The following is a 19,377-nucleotide window of genomic DNA, read 5'->3' as shown; positions in this document are numbered from 1 at the left end:
CAAATTGCGAAGAGTTTTAATCAGATCGAAACACGGAGGCAGCGTCAATTTGCGTCAAACCCCAGAGATTGGCGCCAACCTCCGGAGCTTGGCGTCACACGCTAAGTGTAGCGCCTGGCGCCACGCGCCATAGTGGCGCCAGCTTGCGCCAAGTCACCATGACAGCCGCATGTGCTCAATTTGCGTTTTTTATATTAAACTCGAGTCGGTTAATGACTTTATGGCTCCATTTACTATTCCTAAACATCTTTTCTATCTTTTTTCTTAATTAATTAAATATAGCAATTATTTTTAATTTATATTATTCTTTTTTTTTACTTTATTTTAAATTCCAAAAAACCGGCATTTTTCGTTTCTTTTCCTTTTTTTTTGGTAGGGATAGAGTCGGATAATATCCTCCATCAATAATAAAAATGACGGAATTTTTGCGCAAAAATTGTTATCACACTTCTTTTGCACACACTAACATCCACATAATAATAAACAATCAAATAAATTTACGATAACATAAAAATACAAAATGTGTCTAAATAATGAGTCAAAGGCAAAGTTCTATAAAAAGTCAAAATAAAATATATATACTGAAACAGACTACGGCGCCGGAGGACGTAGGCCCATCATGCCATAAAACTGCGCCATACGAGGAGTCACCTCTCCACCAGCTCCAGCTTCAGCACCAGCTCCACTCTCCGTAGGAGGAGGAAGACTCAAGATAGGACCACTCCACCCAGGATCAACCTGAGGCTGAGACCGCGGAGGCTGCTGCGATGACGAGCCGACCTCGTACATCCCACCACCTCTGAAAGCCGAGGTAACCTCTCCTACCGGTGCAGCAGGAGCACCCTCAGAAGAAGATCCCGAGCCCTCAGCAACGTCGGCTCGATCAGGCTCAGAGCGACCGCCTCTACCCCCTGACGAAGTACGACGACGTCTCGAGCTAGACCTCACCGGATCTCTCCGCCCCTCAGGTCTCGTACGGGTGTGAGAAGCGATAGGCTGGCCCTGCAAAAAGAATTAAATCAGAAACAAGGTAAAACTGAAGCCATAATGCAGAAATAATGAGTGAAGAAAGGTTACCTCTCAGACAACGTCATCTCGACGACAGGTGGCCGCGTTTCTCATCCAGACGAGCTGGCTCCGGAAGGCATCTATGCATCGTGCCATAACCAAAACCACCTCGCGTGAAAACTGTCAGATAATAAGTCAGTGAAAATGCATGATAAATGAACACAAAAATTCTGAATAAAAACTAGGCTTACACTAGTCTGGTGGCGAGGAATCGACCGCTCTACGAAACGCTCGCCCTCGGGAACCGAAGAAATCATCTCCTCGATCGGCCCGTATATCCCCTGGTAGTGAATGGACATACGGGGCGGCACAAACTCAGCAGGACCATCCTGATAAAACAGAAAAAATTAGTAAAGTATTACTTGGGTGCTACTTAGCGAAAAATAAAAAGCTAATAATCTTACCCTCACATCCTCAGCCGGTACAGGGGCTGGAGCTAATAAAGGTAGTAGCTCCTCAGCGTAACACCGCCCGAGGATCAAATGGGACCGCCAAAGGGTACCAACTCCCTCAACCATGCTCGACAACCGTGCCTCGTTAAACATGTGACGTGGCGGGGGAGCAGGAACGACGAAGACATCAGAAGAGTGCTGCCTAGCGACTCTCTCTCCTAAGTGCGCGACCGCTCCATAGGTCCCCAGAAAATAGCGACGCTCAGCAAAGTACTGTGCGGCTAATCCAGGGACTGTCCAACCGCCCCACGGTCGGTATACCACCTCAGGTCCCTATAAAAAGCATCAATCAGGCAAGAATATATCTAAAGCACCGCGGAAGAGCAAGATAAACATTAAAAATCATACCGAGATGATCCAGCTCTGGACACGTGCAGTAGACATGTCCACGTGGTGGCCGCCCCAATAGGCTCTCACTGGAAATCCCCTCGGCGATGGCGCAAAAGAAGGAAAGTACTCGTAGAACCAGATCTACAAAGAGTTAGAAGTGTGAATAAATGCTAACTAATATGTAGGGTTAAAGTTTATAGGGAATAATGTTTACCTCTACGACCTTCCAAAAAGCAGACAAAGCAACGTTCGTCCTAAAGGACCGATAACGACACGAGTCCCTCAGCGCACGAACGAAATCAGCATAGGCCAAGCTGGCCCAATCATAAGTCCCGATCCGCTGCAGATCACGGACAGCAAGGAGGTAGTAAAGCAATGCCCTACTACCCTTGTCAGGGGAGAATGTCCCTGACAACTACATCAGCACAAAGATGCGCACCCGCTGCTCTCGGGTGGTCGCATCGTCATCAAGAGCCGCTGCCAGCGTCGAGCGGCGAATCCCTCTAGCACTGAACTGAGTCGTCTCGACCTCAGCTCGGGCCCGAATAGCAATCGGCCCCAACAACTCCTCAAACTCTGAAGAAAAGACGTCGATCCCACCGTCGAACGACAGTGGCACAGAAGTGAACTCCAGTCCTGTGATGAGACTGAAGTCTATAGGGGTGACCATCATCTCGCCCCAGGGAAAATGGAAGGTGTTGGTGGTGTCCCTGAAGAACTCCACCAAAGCGCGCACTACGTGATGACCACCGCTGGAGGCGACCATAGCCTCGGAGGTCTCAAACAGAGTAACTAGCCCGCAAGACTCCCATAGGAGTCTCGTCTCAAGTTCCTTGGCGATGTGCATCCTGTACAAGTCGCCTAGACCGTCACAGCCAGAGCCGTGATGCCGTGTCCTCCCGAGCTCGGTACCCCGTCTCACCCTCTCAGAAATGTGGTGGATAGGGGCAAAGAACAGAGTCGGCTCGTCCCGCTCCAGAAGCCGACCAAGCGAAGTAGACGGCGTGACATCATCCTCCACGGGCTCATGCTCCCGTCTAGTGTTTCGGGACCGTGAACCCGAGCCTCGTTGTCTAGCCATGCTACATTGTGCAGAATCATCATAAATTAAGGTTTTATAGTATCTAAGGTTCGCCTAGCCGCATGATACTATGTTCGCAAAAACAGAGTACGTAGTACTAAAACAGAGTAAATTCAAATTGAGCATGACAACATTTTTTTCAAACAATCAAACAATTTCTTGCAACACTATAGTGATTATTGTGACAAATTGAACAAGAATTGCTAGCAAAAATGTCAAGAACAAGCCACATTGTTCTTCACGACCTTAAGAGGTCCAACAATGGCAGATTGCTCATTTCTTCACCAAATTGAGTCAAACAAGTCTCAAATTACTCCCAAGGCAATATATAAACATAAACAAGCAATTTAATGGCATAAAACTTGACAAACAAAGCAAATTGAGCATCATAGAATTCAAATTTTCATGAAATTCGTGAATATTCATGCCAAGAATTCATAAAAACTGATGTGAGTTTGAGGAAAACTTACATAGATCGGGAAAATAGATGAGAAGAGCTTTGATTTGCAACAAATTTGAGCGAATTCGGTTGAAAAACGAGCAAGCAATGAGCAATTGAAGCTTTCGGTTTCCTCGAGCAGTTTTCGCGACGAACAGAGCAAAGAAATGAAGCGAAAACGGGCATTTAAAGAGAATCCCGTGCTGGCGCCAGTCCTTAGGCATTGGCGTCACAAGTTGGGCTTGGCGCATGGCGCCAACATCAGCGCCTGGCGCCAACACGAAATAGCTGGCGCTGATGGTTTTTCAGCGACGCCAAAGCACCCAGCCACCTGTTGAGGTTGTGCTAGCCTTGTACAACATGTTTTGGGTTCCTTGGTACGCCAGTTAGCCCCTCTAAGCAATTTGACATGATTTAAGTAATCGGCTTGATTACATAAAGTGATCGACCTGATAAGAGATCGTCTCACTTAGCTTAAAGCGCCTAAGCATTGGCTCATTAGCAAAGGGAACCGACATGTAGGTTCAAGAGCAAAGGGCACCGACATATAGGTTCAAGAGTAAAAGGCACCGACATACAGGTTCAAAGCAAAAGAGCGCCGGCGTACAGGCATAGCGGAAGCAAAGTTCAGGCGAACTTTTAAAAAGATCGACGAGCGTGGATCTTCGGTAATTTCCTTTGGGAAATTATCGCATCAAAAGAGGATGACTTCAAGAGAATATATCATCGACAGCGTTCCCTAGCTTGCGGAGAGTTGTCACGAACAACATGAGGATTATTTCAAGCGAAATAATCTTCGATAATATTCCCTAGGATGTGGAATATTATCAATGCGGCTGAGGATTATTTTAAGCGAAATAATCTTCGATAGTATTCCCTAGGATGTGGAATATTATCAACGCGGCTGAGGATTATTTCAAGCGAAATAATCTTCGATGATATTCCCTATGATGTGGAATATTATCAAGGCGTATGAGGATTGTTTCAAGAGAAATAATCTTCGATAGTGTTCCCTAGGATGTGGAGTACTATCATTGCAGAGAGGATAGTTTTAGGCGAAGCAATCTTCCAATTTGGAAGCAGTTACAGGCGTAGCGGTTTTCAAGCGGGATGGCTTTCTCTAGCTTGCAGTAGGTCATCAAAACAATCGGTTACTTTTAGAGACGTGTGCTCGACGGTGCAAGATACGCGTTTCTTAACTCTTCTATCTGTTTAACTAATGCTAGTTTTGCAGGTATCGGAGTTACAAGATTGATTTAGGATCGCAGAACGTTCTGAATCATTCTCCGTCCCTATCGATACTTTGACTTTTGTTTTCGAAACTTGCGTTTCTCCAAACTCAGTCAAAGTGGGGGCTACTGTAGACACCCATTTGTGTCTCCCCAAAACCAAACCCGGTGATGAGTACCTTTCACGTCGAATCATATTCGAATGAAACGAAAGTGTGGAAAGGTCTAGTGTTGCGGAAAGTTTTTATTTCTTTTCTCTTCTCTCTGTTTTTGAAAACTTTATTTTGAGAAAACAGTCAATCCAGTTTGGTTGGTCCATGATATGGGTCCAATAGTAGTGTAGTTGGATGGGGTTTGAAAAGACCTTTCCAACGATATATTATAAGCCCAATTCCGATGAGTATCGAGGAAGTTATGGCCAATTTACTAAACTGGGCCCGGTTTGAGCTTTATGAGCGGCCCAATGATCTAGGGGAGGGCCTAATATGATTTATCATTCCTAACGCAATTAGGAATGGTTTTAGCCTTCTAGAGTCTTCTAGAAGCTTTTTTCATTCCTAATTCAATTAGCATTGATAAGTTGACTTTGTTGACTTTTTAGAGTTTTAATCAAAATCAAATAGCATTTTCGAAGAAATTATATTATTTCATCCTCTAGTACGGGAAATTTATCAGATTTTCAAAAACGCGTTGAAATCAAGCTTGGCGTCCAACCCCAGGCCTTGGCGCCTGAAACCTGGCTTGGCGCCAGGCGCTAGCCATTGGCGCCTGGCGCTAGCTATTGGTGCCTGGCGCCAGCTAGCCAGGGTTAGCGCCAGCTCTGTTTCCTGAACGTCAGACTCTGTTTTGTTAAATTATCTTTTTTGGCTGATTTTCTCTATAAATATCCTATCAAAAACTCCGTTTTCATGGACCAATTCTCACCAATTCTCTTCATTCGCAAGCTTTCATCAACAATCATTAATTCTTTAGCATTCTCTAATTCATTCATCTCCTAAAACATTCAATTCTTTCTTACCTTGTTTTCATACAAAATTCCGCATTCACAAGATCAAGAAACACCTAGCCATATTCGAGGTTGCCTTCGCCCTAGACGTGAAAGGTTTTAATTTCTGAGGGTTTGGTCCCAAATCTCTCTTTCAATTATTTAATTTAATTGCTTTAATTATTATTTTTCCTTGAAGTTACTAACGTGTGTATTTTGTTATTAGAAAGAGGTACGAGGCATCAAAGTAAGTGCTTTAATGGTTTTAATTGATGTTATGATGTAGAATTCATGTTTATACTATTATTATGATATTCCTAGTATCATGTCTAGGGTAGTTTTAATATTAAGTATGATTAAAAGTACGATGCTTCCTATATCTTCCTAATATTTATGATTGTTAGTATCATGTTAGTGTTAAAGATTTGATCTTTATTGCTTAGTGACATGTTAGGGTTTGTTATTAATCTTGTTAGTATCATGCCAAGTATCTTGCTTTTATTATGTTTTAATATTAACATGAACATGATTATGATTATAATTGTTATAATTTATGATGATTATGAATATTATTATTATTATTATTTTGATAACGATTATAATTATTGTTATGATTATTTATTATGTTGCTTGATATTTATTGCTTGATCACACCTTTATTGCATGTTTAAAGGGAATTTTGGTACTTGTAATCGCGCTTAATAAGATAATTAATAATCTTGTTAGGTTAACTGTGATTATAATTCAAGTGGTCGCCAATAATAGATTTATTTGTGCATTAAATTCAACCAACATAGATTAAACATGTTTAGGGTTAATCCTATTGATTGCATGTTAATTAAAAAGCGCACATGAATATGATCAGAATAAAGTAGAGGCCTATTATTAGGGCAGGTTCAATCTCTTTTAGGTTGGATTTGTACCATCATCCCCGAACCCTTATATGGTTCTACACCTTATGGAGTTGACGATCTCTTGGATCGTTAAGGGGTGTAACCTTCATCCTATGAACGGTTTACAAGTTCCTAAAAAACTTGTTGGCGACTCTTTTGCTCTATCTTCTTCCCTTTTGGACGCCACCGTACTTTAGTGTATGATCACAGTGGGGTTCAAGCTAGTGGGATTTAAAAGCTTGAAATTATTCCCTACACCTATCAACTATAGTGATCTCACTTTCTTGACAGAAAATCAGGTAAAAATTGAACTTCGATTTCGATGTTTTCAACAATCATATAAGTTTTCCATGTCACACATCACTCAGTTTTTTTTGTAGGATGAAGAACAATTGTACACAACACCTGTAGAAAAAATAGAAGAGAAACTGACGGAAGAAGATTTGTATGTGATATTTTATCTGCTTTTCAGTTTTTTTATAGCTTTGTCTAGTTATTTTTAACGTTGACCTTTTATTAATGTTTGTGTTAGGGGATTGCTTAGTCCATTGGAGAATTATCTGCACGAAAGCACAATGCTGGATACATCGGTAATGTTTGTGTTTCACGCTGACCGTTGTTGAATCTTATTATGTTCATCTTGTCTTTGTTGAATCTATTTATTTATGTGTCATAGGTAATTGATGCGTTCCATGAAATTCTCTTCGAAGCTTTCAAAGACAAGCCATTCAAGTTTGTTAGTGCAAATGTAATTTCTCTCTTTTTTATTTTTGCATTCTGGTCCCATTTCCTATTGAAACCCTACTTTTAATTTTTTTTATTGTTCATTTTTTTTCTGTTATTATTTGCCTTGCGGGCTTGGGAAGCCAATATGCTACATCTTTCAGAAGAATACAAGTTTAAGCATTCTATATTCGATGCTCATATTGATAAGGTGAACTCGAAATGAAACTAGTATATGGTGCTTTATTTGCTACGTGAAAATGGTGCTTGACTTATATTTTGTTGGATCTTTTCTTTTACCTTTCAGATTTTTATTGGTGTAAATGAACAACAGATCTACATACTCGATTCTCTGGATAATTGATTGCATGTCTCTGTGTTGGTACTAGTCCATGTCCATTTTTATTTTGAATTGTTTGATATTTACAAGTTTCTAACAAAGCACTAATGTATTCTCCACTTCTTAGGTAAAGCATCTGTATCACCAACATAGTGTGGACATGAATTCTTGGAAATTTATTACTGTAACAGGGAATGCCAAGCAGGACAATGGGTATCATTGTGGAGTTTTCATGCTTAAGAACTTACAATATTGGGCAAAAGGTGAAAAGCTACCTTTTAAGACGGTATGTTCCGTTTTTCTCTTTTTGATAAGAATTATGTGCTAAGATAAATTAACTTACGAAATCTTTGCATTAGGCTAATGCTACAAATGCAAAGTTGATCATATTTTGGGAAGTTTGGAAGAAAAAGTTGGCTTCCAAGGATTGCTTCCTCTAAGGTACGAGTAATGTGTGCCTTTACTTCGTTTATTTCCTTTGAATTATAATAGAGTGTTGAATATTGATTATTTTTTGGAAAAATTAAAAAGAATAATCCCACCTTTGCTCAATCTGCTCAAAACAAGCCTACCTTTGCATAATCTGGGAACAAGCCCACCTTTCACCCATATTTTCTCAAAACAATCCTTTTTACCTAAAACCTGCTTAACAGGTTAATTATCTTTAATCTTTTCATAAAAAATTAAGTAAAAAAAAAATATCTTCTCTCTCCTCACCACCTCCTCCCCTTCCCCCACAACCACCGCTTTTTTATCTCTTTATATCTCTCTCCTCTTCATCATTTCATTTCACCATAAAACCACCGTCTTCATTGCTGTTCAAACCTACCACCACGGCGGCACCACCTCCTCGAGATTCGATTATCGATAAGTTAGGTTTTATAATTAGGTATTATTGTTGTTAATTGCATAGGAACCGATTTGGACTTGTTAGATTATGGGTTTTGATGATTATATTTGATGGTTTGAGCTTACGGAACTATATTATTTGTGTTGCACACCAAGTGTTCGGTGAAATGCATAAATGAACTTGTTATGATTTTTTTGGGTTGTTGTTTAGGGATTTTTGATTTTTTTTTTTTTGTTACTGATGCTTCAATATACTCTGTATTATTACATCTCTGGGTTTGAGTTTCATTTTTCCTTTAATTTTTTTGAGTTTGGGTTTAATTTTTGGGTTGGTGATGCTCGATGGGGTGGAGGTGTTCATGGCAAGTGGTTTGGTTTTTAGGTAGATGAGGCAACGTTTAAAAAGGGGTCACGGTGGGTGGGTGGTTTTTGAGGTGAGTTTTGTAGGTAAGGCGGTAAGGCGGTGGTGGTAGGGGTGGGTATGTGGCTTCGAGGTGAATGAAAGGTGGTTGATAGGTGGGGGTCGGTGGTGGCTGGAGTCGGGAGTTTTTTTTTTTTTTTTTTTTTTTTTACATATTTTGTTTTAGTTAATTTTGTTTTTTTTCAAAAATTAAAATATAAAAGACCAATGAGAAGGTGACACGTGGTATGTCACCTTCTAAGTAACCAACTTTATAAACAGGTTAAGGACTTGTTTTGAGAAAATAATGGTAAAAGGTGGGCTTGTTCCCATAATATGCAAAGGTTAGCTTGTTTTGAGCAGGTTGAGCAAAGGTGACATTATTCTTTTCAATTTTTTCTTATTTTTTTTCAATAAAGATGGCCGCAGCAGGGTCGACGAGGGCATCGTTCTAGATGAGGTTTTGATCTTCCTTGGTGCAAAGTTCAAGAACATAATAAGATATTACTCTCATGGTTTTATTAAAGTCTTAGAAGTATTTGTTATTACTTAATCATTGTTAATGTCTTAATAACATTGAGATTAGCCTTGAATCTACTGAGAATTTAGGAAGGAGCTTTATTGATTTACTTAATAATATGATGAATGAATGATGTATTGATGATGAATTTAGATCATTGGGGTCCCCTTCAATTTGGCAAGGCCAAAAAATTATATATACTATACATACATATCTTTTTAACCACAATAATTCTTGCTGAATCAGTATATTGACACATAATAACATATTGTTCAAAAGACATGAACTCAGAAAGAGGTTAGTGGCCTTATTATGTCTTTTCAAATGGTTGAAAATGCACACAAACGCAAATATTTTGGAGGAGGCCAGCATGGATTTATGTTGTGAATTAAAAGAAATTATTTAACACTGTTAACAATTGGGTATTTGAGCATTAAAAATCTTGGGTATGGCTGCCACATTGTTGGATTCAACAGTAAAGAGGAACTTTATAAGTGACATGGGAATGGAGTCCCTACTATATTTTGTTCATTTTATTCCCCCTTTATTCTTTCCAATTCTGATGGATTTTGTTTGATTGTTGTTTATTATGCGGAAGGGTTTGATTAATGTATGTGTTTTGCGAAGTAAGACATGGGAGATTTTGGTTCAACTGGACTGCAGTACAGAAGGGAAGATATTGAAGAAGCAGCAGCTGTTTTAATTTTTTTTTTATTATTATTCTGGGAAAATCGTTGATGATGAATTTAGGATAAGAAAATTGGATTGATTCTGTTTTGCTGCTTTGTTGCTGGTGTATTCATGGCATTTTTTTTGCCTACTTCAGACCTCTTTAAATAGCCTAATAACGACTACTTTTTGAATGCTTCAATAGAAAAATTAGTTATCTTTTTTTACAAAAATTATTTTTTTAATTAGGTATGGTTAGTGGTGAGTTAATTAGCCTGAAAATAAGTTTGAGTACCTAAAAAGTGAGCAATTACTGGGGTTTCTTAGGGTTTTTTTTTGTTGTTTTGCTCGAAGTTGGGGGTTTGTAAACCTGAATTTTTTCCGATTATGGGTGTTGTCAACATTGCAGTTTGGTTGTTGAATTTGTGGGGGTTTTTTGGTCGAATTTCGGGGGGTTTTGGGTCAATTTTTGGGTCGAATTTCCTTCTAGCTATGAAACATGTCAAGGAATTGACTCAGTTGGGTCCTCATTCTATTTGTTCTGATGCTGGACATTATTAGTCCTGGCATTCGTGCAAATTAGAAAGTCTGAATAGTTGTGATGTTTTATCAGTGACTCACAACTTGAAAGTAAAAAATTCCATTCGAAATTAGAAATAGCTTTGCATCACTCTCCTTTCACTAAAGTGATCCTTGCAATTTTGTCTGCAATTATTTTGTTTGTCAAAGTGATCTTAATCAATCTCATTATGCTTTTTGTTGCCTTTATGATTATTCCTTTTCCCTTTCTCCTGGTATTGCTGCTTATACTAAACTTCTCATTACTTGAAATTATCTTTATAGGAGTAGCATCATGCTAAACCAGCGCGAGAGCATAATAGCAGGGGCACGGTGTGCATTATCTGTGTGTATTTGGTTTAATGATGCTAAATCTAGGTCATTATACTCATCATAGTTGTGGAATTTGTATACAGGTGGATCAGCCCAAACTGGCAGCTCTTCTAGAACTCCCAAGCGTGCGTTTTCTGTCTATATCTGGTTTAATGATGCATAATCAAGGTCATTATACTCATCAAAGTTGTGGAATTTGTATGCAGGGGGGCAGAAAGTCTATGTTGTTTGGGAGGGCAGAAAACCTGGAATCTATTATTCGTGGAAAGAATGTAATGAACAAGTCCAAGGATTTAGCAACAATTGCTATAAAGGGTATGATTCATATGAAGAAGCACTTTCATAAATTTCAATTTCTTTTACAGAGTATAACTGATCGCTTGTATGCAATTTTTTTGTTTAGTTACGTGATGCAGCCCCTAGGTGCCAAAATTGCGACTTGTTAATGCTAAGAGTTAAAATCTTGGAAGCTAAAGTTGCATCATTATATGAGTAGCGTGCTATTACCTCATCACCCAAGAAGAAATCAGTTTATGATCACCTTGCCGAGTTGAGTGAACTGATTGAAAAAAAAAGCAGTATTGGATCACTAGTGACTGGTAAGTATATGATTTGGGTAAAAGTATATATGAACAAAGATTTGATCTTTATTCCAATTTCTAATTCATTTGCAATTGTTCTGTTTTTGGGTGGCACTCACTCCGCAATGCATGTGGAATCAGAAGAGTGATATTGATTTTGAAGATGGAGCAGGTTGTTGTGCTGCTGTTCGGATCTGTTTTTGCTTGATCGGGCTCTTTAATTAATCTTTTTTTATCTTAGATGATTATGTGAGTTTTGTGTAGAAAAGCTTGTCCCTTTTGAATGTACATTTTTCTAATTATCAGTATGGTAGTATGTAGTGTGGAATAATGTTGAAGAATTGCTTGAATATTATTTTGACTGTGAGTGGGGTGGGCATTTCTGTATTGCGACATATTAAATTTGTTCATATTGGCCCAGCCAAGCCGTTCTTGTTTTAGATTAGGCCCGGTCTGGCCCATTTGTCTCATCCGGCCCGGCCATACCTAGACCCAATCCAAACATTTCACTTTTTAATTTTGGTTTCACAATAGATGCTTTTTCCTCCATTTACTTTAATTCAAGTTCAGTTTACTTGTTAATTTGCATTTCTATGCCAAAATTTTAAGATGTTGTCTTAGAGTTTGGGAGGTGTTAAATACCGCCAACAAAAAATTATCAAAACCGCCAACTTTTTAAGCAAAATGTCATTATTGCCCTTACTAAAATACTAAATCCAAACCCATCTTTCTCCCCTTTCTTTTTTCCCTCTCATCAACAACCCCTCAAGATCCCCAAAAATAGCCACCACCACCACCACCACCACCACAGAGACAACCGACGTACCAGTCAGCGGCGTTCAAGAGGTGGTGGCGCGTACATGGGTGACGGTGGTTGACGGTGGGGACATGGCTGGAAACCGGGGAAGGAGGTAAATTTGCCTATTATCCTTTTGTTTTGAATTTAAGGTTTTTTTTTTAAATTTCGGTGGCTGGTAACCGGCGCTCAAAACCGGTTGACCGCCACCGGTAACCGACGGTCAAAACCGTTTGACCGTGCTGGTCAATCGGTTTGACCGCCGGTTACCGGTGGCGGCCAACCGGTTTTGAGCGTCGTTAGCCAACAACTTTTTTTTAAAAAAAAAAACTTTTTTTTATTCAAAACTTTTTTTAATTAATTGTTATTATTATTACAAAATAATTATAATTAATTTTATTACTATTGTTGTAGATAATTATATTGATTAACTGTTATTATTCTTGGCAATCTGGTGTAGATGGTGGTAGTTGACGCGGTGGTTGTGGGTTTGTAGTGGTCGACATGGTGGCGTGGGTGGTACCGGTGGTGTGATTGGTGGTGGTTGATGTGGTTGCTTTAGAAGTGGTGGATGGAAATCATGGAATGAAGTTAAGAGAAAGAATATGGGGAAGATTTTAGTAAGGGCAATGTTGTCCCTTTACTTGAAATTTTGGCGGTTTGATAAATTTTATTGGCGGTATTTAGCAATTCACTAGAGTTTCCCATTATAAAATTTGATCTTAAGGGTGTGAATAGCATATGTTTGATATATTTCGCAATGTAAATAGGTTTTGGTAGCTTATGTTTAGTAAAAGATAGCAAATAGTTTTGTCACCTTTTTTAGTGTTTGGACCAAGTGATTAGGATGACTACTTCATTGTCAACTAAGGATGACAATCTAGTTCGAATCTGACCCTAGTCCGCTATGAACCGAGGAATAAAATCCGCTCCGTTAAAAAAATCCAAATCCGAGCTAGAAGAGTGTCGGAGTCGGATCTCACAAAAAATCCGACTCTATCATCCGACTCCGACTTTTATAAAATTACTCTCATTTAATTTTTATATTTATTAGGCTATTTATGTATAATGTATAGTACTTTATTTCATATAAAAAAAGACTAAATATAAGAAAGATAATTGAAAAAAAAACACTTAAAAGTAGGGATTAAAAAAATATATGGGAAAAACTAGTTGACATTAAAAACACAAAATATATGGGAATCATTGTACCAGTACAATCGAGACTTCAATTGAATTCAACTACCACAGATAAAGCTGAGACACCGAGACTTCAATTGATTCGACGATTCAAGCAAAGCCTACTTCTGCATGCATAGCCTCTATTCCCAATATCAACATTTATTCTTCACGATTGAATAAATATAACTACACCACTAGCAGAGGAGAGAGATATGACACCAACAGCAGAGGAGAGAGCCTTAAGCGGTAAAAAGAGGAGAGAGCCAGAAACCAGCTCATCCGGCTCTCACAAGGTAATTTTCTTCAATTGTTTCCTGAATTGAATTTTTTTGAATTGAAATTCGGAGTTTGTTTGATTGTGCTGTTGAATTGCGATTTAGATGTTATTTTTATGTGATTTTGTTTGATTGTGCTGTTTTTAATTGCTTAAAGGATGATGTTGATACTGTTAATTTTTGTAAATGTCGTTTAATTGCTTAATTCATGTCGTTTAATTTCATGTAAATGTTAATTTTGTGCTTTGTTTGTTGCTATTTTGAAGCAATTTCTAACCTTTAATGTAGAAGTTTCAATTTTTTTAAAAATTATTTCATGGAATTTATTGTTGAAATTGTTGAAATGTTAATTTTTGTGCTTTGTAAACCCTGCTATTTCATATCTATATCTCTCAAATTCTGACAATATTAAACAGTATGTTCACAAATTGAATTCAACATACAAAATTGAAATTGCATTTTAACGGTATGTTCACAAATTCAAGTATTCAACATACAAAATTTCATATTTGACATTAACACACAAATTTGAAATTGCATTCATACAATTACAAATATACAATTTAGTCAATTTAAAATTTAAATAAATAATACATGAAAACATTACCTAATAAAATGGTAAGCCATTAGCCTAACCGCAGTGAGAAACGTATGAAGCTAAAATTTAATAAAATAAATATAAAAGCAAATTTAAAATTAAAAAAAGAAAATTATATATATCAGCACAACTAAATAAATAGATAAATATTGCATGTATATAACAATAATAAGAAGTACAATATGTTAAACAAAAGGACAAAATAAATAGTAAACACATGAACTATAAACTCACAAAATTATTAATACTTTTCAACAATAATTAGACTGTGATTAATTAATTGATTTGACTCAAAAAACCATAAATTAAAAGATTGACATAAATCAAAGTACCAAACAGAAATCCATTCAAATTTGAATGTGGTGACCATAGTTAAATTAATATATATATATATATATATAGGGTCGGGATCCGGTGAGATCATCCCCCTATATGAGACCATCTCTTATATGAGACCAAATATGGGCCCTTGAACTAAATAGATCTGACGGATGAAAAAGCGCATAGTAATAGAAAAATCAGTAAATACACCACCTAACTGTCATCTCTCTCCACCTAGCTAACTAACTTCTCTCTCCACCACGAAGCTTCATCAATGGCGGCTAATCAGTAACGCAGTTTCTCATTGCTTCATCAAATTAATCATAAGCAAGTTCACACCGACCTTGCTCGCCTTGCGCTACAAATCATCAATTACTAATCGCATTTCCATCGCTGCTACAAATCAAATTCGCTAGGTGAATTGCATGTTAATTGGATGATAATTTTTGATTTTTTAGTTTGTTCTGTTCTTATTAATTTGCATATTTAATTGCATCAATCACCAGGTTATTGAATTGCATGTTAATTGCATGAGAATTTTCGATTTTTGAGGTTTGTTCTGTTCTCATTGAATTGCTTGTTTAATTGCATCAATTATGGATTTGATTGAATTTACTTCTTTGAAATATTTTGAATTAAATCAAAAATTTAGGTTTGATTAATTTGATAGAAATTGAAAATTTGCAATCAAATTTAAAATGAGCAAATGAATTGAAAATGAGCAAACCTAAATATTTGTAATAATATAAAAAACATATAATGAGCAAACATAATTAAATTGAGCAAATATAAAAAGGAGCAAATGAGCAAAATAAGTTGGTAATTATGGTGGTGGTAAGGTGCAGGGGACAGGGGTGGCGGCGAGGGAGTGAGAGTGCGACAGGTTGTGGTGGTGATATTGGTGGTGGAAAGGTACAGGGACAGGGGCAGAGGAAGGAGAGAGAGTTTGGTGGTGGTGGTAATTGTACAGTGTAAGAAAGAGGGTGAGAAATGGGATTCAGCTCATTAACATGAGTTGCAGAAGCAGTGAAAGTGAAAGAGGTAGCTGTAGCTAATGAGCAAATATTTAGTTGCTCATTTATCAAATGAGCAAGAGGTTGTGCTTCTTAGATTGAGCACTTCTGTGTGTTGTGATAATCTGAAATTACTGTGTGTATGTGTGTGTGTGTGTGTGTGTGTGTGTGTAAGTGAGTGTAAGAGTGCATGTGTTAGAGTGTGTGTGTGTGTGTCTAAGAATGTATGGTTTTTGCTGGCAAATATGCTATACTATGCTATAATGAATGCTATATATGCTAGGTTTTGCAAAACATATTGAAGGGTAGCATTATCAAGTTTTACTCCTTTTTAAATCATCATTTCTGATATCAAATCATTGAGTTCCTTGGTTTTCTTGCCTGCACACAAGCCCCACCCCACTTCTTCTTGGTCTATTTCCTGCACACCAACCACATTCCCTTCTTACACTTATACAAACCTATTCCCCCCCCCCCTCATCTTTCTGTTTGCAATTCTGAATTCTGAATCTGATTTCAGAAATGATGAGCAACAATGAAGAACTTGACAGTCATTCTAGTACCATCACAAATGTGGCAACTACTCCTACAATAGTAGTTTCTCCTAAAGTAGCACATTTGCTCACTCTTGGAGGAACAAAAGAATGGCTTCCAATATGCCCCAATGAGTTGAAACCAGCTATAGAGATGAAGTTTAATAATCTTGAAGAGGGCCTTGAATTTTATAAAAGATACGCATTTGCTGCTGGATTCAACACAAGAAAATCTACAACTAAAAGGCAAAGAAGAAGCGAAGAATTGAAATCACAGTATATCTTATGCAATAAAGAAGTATACAAAGAGAAAAGAAAGCCTACTGTTGAAAAAGATTTAAATAACAACGAAGGAGAAAGCAATGAAGAAAAAACTTCAATCAAAAGGAAGAGACTCGTTACTCGTGTTGGGTGCAAGGCACATATTATCATAAAGCATTGTGATGATAACAAATTCATAGTGTCACAATTTCATGAGGGACATACTCATCCACTTTATACACCTAGTTGCAATCTCTTCCAAAAAGAAGGAAGAAAAATGAACATATTGCACAAAAAAATAATTGTGAATAATTCTAAGGTACGACTTTCAAAGCCTCTTATGTTTCATGAATTCTCTGTATGTTCTAATAAAAGTAGTATGCTCATTTGAAAAATGAGCATTAAATTATTTGCTCATTTGACAAACTGTTTTGTTCTTTAAATAGGTGAATATTGGTCCTGTTACAACTTTTTGAATGATGAAGGAAATTGTTGGAGGATATGATAACATCGGTGCATCTAAGCAAGATTTCAAAAAAATTCATAGAGATTTGAAAGCATACATTCAAGAAAGTGATGCTCAAATGTTCGTGGATAACTTTACCAACAAAAAGTTAATGTGGAGCGCTTTTTTCTTTGATTTTGAGATGGATGATGATTATTGCCTTTGTAGAGCATTATGGGCTGATCCCCTTTGTAAAAAGAGTTACGCTCTATTTGGTGATATGGTATCCTTTGATACCACATACCAAACCAATAGGTAATTTATAAAAATCACAAATCATTTTTATGTTATAACTGTAGCTTAAATTAATAACTTTGTTTTAAATGAACTTAGTATAACTGTTTGTTTATTTCACAAATGAGCATTGACTTATTTGCTCATTTCAGAAATGTGCATTCAATTATTTGCTCATTTGACAAAAAAGCAAACAATTGTTTGCTTATTTCACAAATTAGCATTGAGTTATAAGCTCATTTGACAAATAAACAATCAATTATTTGCCCATTTGTCAAATGAGCATTGAATTATTTCAGTAGCTAATGACAATTCTGATTTCATAATCTGAATTCAGATTCTATCACAGATTGTGAGTGCGTGTATGTATGTGTATATGTGTGTGTGCGTGTGTGCGTGTGTGTGTCTGTGTCTAAGTACGTGTGTCTGTGTATTTATGTGTGTGTGTAGTTATTTGATCATTTAAAATTTAATCAGTATGTGTAAACAGGTACAACATGGTGTTTACTCCATTTACAGGGGTTGACCATCATAAGAGCTGCATTACTTTTGCTGCTGGTTTCATAGCAAAGGAAGATATAGTGTCATTTCAGTGGTTGTTCAAATCATTTCTCAAGGCAATGGGTGGAAATGAACCGAATTGTATGATTACAGATCAAGATCCAGCAATGAAAATTGCTGTTAAAATTGTGTTTAACAAGACTGAACATCGCTTCTGTATGTGGCACATAATGAAAAAGTTACCAGATAAGGTGGAGAAATCAATCATGCAAGAAGAAACTGATTTCCTAAAAAAATTATGTGCTTGTGTTTGGCATCTTGAAATTGAACCTGCTGAGTTTGAAGAAAGGTGGAACAAGGTGATGGTTGAATACCACTTGGAAGAACATGAGTGGTTAGGTTATATGTACAAGATAAGGAACAAGTGGATTCCGGCATATTTCAGAGATGTGTTCCTTGGAGGAATAATGCGTACAACATCAAGATCCGAAAGCGAAAACAACTTTTTTTGCTCCTTTATCAATCCTCATGTGTCACTTGTTGAGTTTTACTTGAGATATGAAGCTGCAATTGATGCCCAGAGACACACTCAAGGTCAGAATGATAATGATTCAAAGCACAAATATCCTGAGTGCAAAACACCACTAGGGATAGAAAAGCATGCCTCACATTTATATACTAACTCTGTCTTTTATGAATTTCAATATGAGGTTGAAATTGCTTGTTTTTCATGTGGTGTTTGAATTGAAGAAAGAAAATGGATTGGAAGTTGCAAAAGTAAGTGAAAGAAATCGGATTAGAACATTTGATGTTGTGTTTAATCCAACTAACTTTGACACCACATGTTCTTGCAAGTTGTTTTATAGACAAGGAATTTCATGTAGACATATGATTTGGGTTTGGAAAGTAAAAAGGTTTGAAACCATTCCTGAGCAGTATATACTACACAGATGGACTACTATGGCACTGAAAAAACCAATTTTTGACTTGGGTGGAAACCTGTTGGAGCAATGTGCTAATTTAATTGACAAGAAAAAATTGTTAAATGATTTATGGTCAGAGATACACAGTTGTGTAAGTTTGGCAGAAGGCAATGATGAAGATATTCAAGATCTTGTGATAAATCTTCAAAGAATAAGAAAGGATTTGGAGGCTAAGAGGATTGCAAGGAATAATGAAACAACAGGAAGTGCAAACAACAAAGGACAAGACATTGAGCTATTGATTGGAGCTAGTGTGCCAACTGAAATAATTGTCAAACCTCCAAAAATTTCAAAGAATAAAGGGACTGGAATTCATGTATCAAATGTAGAGACTTCAAAAGAGAAAGGGGCTGAGATTGATGTGCCAAATGTTGAAACAAGAGGTAGAAGTGCAAAAAGGCTAAAGGGAGAAAAAGAAAAGGTTGTAGAACAAAACCAGAAAAAGAAGAGATTATGTAGAGGTTGTGGTGAATTGAGTCATCATGATATTAGAAATTGTCCAAACAAAGTATAATGATACTTTTATACAAATATAAAAGTTAATATTTTTATATAAATATATGATTTAGCATTTTGTGTTTTAAATTTTGTCGAAATGAGCAAATATTTTGCAAGCTCTGTTTATCTATCATACACACATATGTAATTATACCAAAGCTATTGTAATGTCCTTGGTAACAGAAATAGTCCAATCCAAGATATTATACAATGAGTTCAATAAAGAG

At 37.1% G+C, this 19,377-nt stretch overlaps 1 protein-coding gene across 1 annotated transcript; it reads left to right on the top strand.

The window, feature by feature from the left end:
* Positions 1-13,292: 13,292 nt before the first annotated feature.
* Positions 13,293-19,209, top strand: LOC110718623 (protein FAR1-RELATED SEQUENCE 5-like). Its single transcript, XM_021897507.1, has 4 exons — positions 13,293-13,721; positions 16,156-16,748; positions 16,876-17,189; positions 17,659-19,209. Exons 3-4 carry the CDS (start codon positions 16,906-16,908, stop codon positions 18,410-18,412), a joined length of 1,038 nt encoding a protein of 345 aa, XP_021753199.1. The 5' UTR covers positions 13,293-13,721; positions 16,156-16,748; positions 16,876-16,905; the 3' UTR covers positions 18,413-19,209.
* The last annotated feature ends 168 nt before the right edge of the window (positions 19,210-19,377 follow it).

Source organism: Chenopodium quinoa, unplaced genomic scaffold (genome assembly GCF_001683475.1).
Source record: "Chenopodium quinoa cultivar QQ74 unplaced genomic scaffold, ASM168347v1, whole genome shotgun sequence".
Classification (NCBI taxonomy): Eukaryota; Viridiplantae; Streptophyta; class Magnoliopsida; order Caryophyllales; family Amaranthaceae; genus Chenopodium; species Chenopodium quinoa.
Note: the sequence above shows the minus strand (reverse complement) of the source record. Positions and strands in the feature narration are given on the sequence as shown.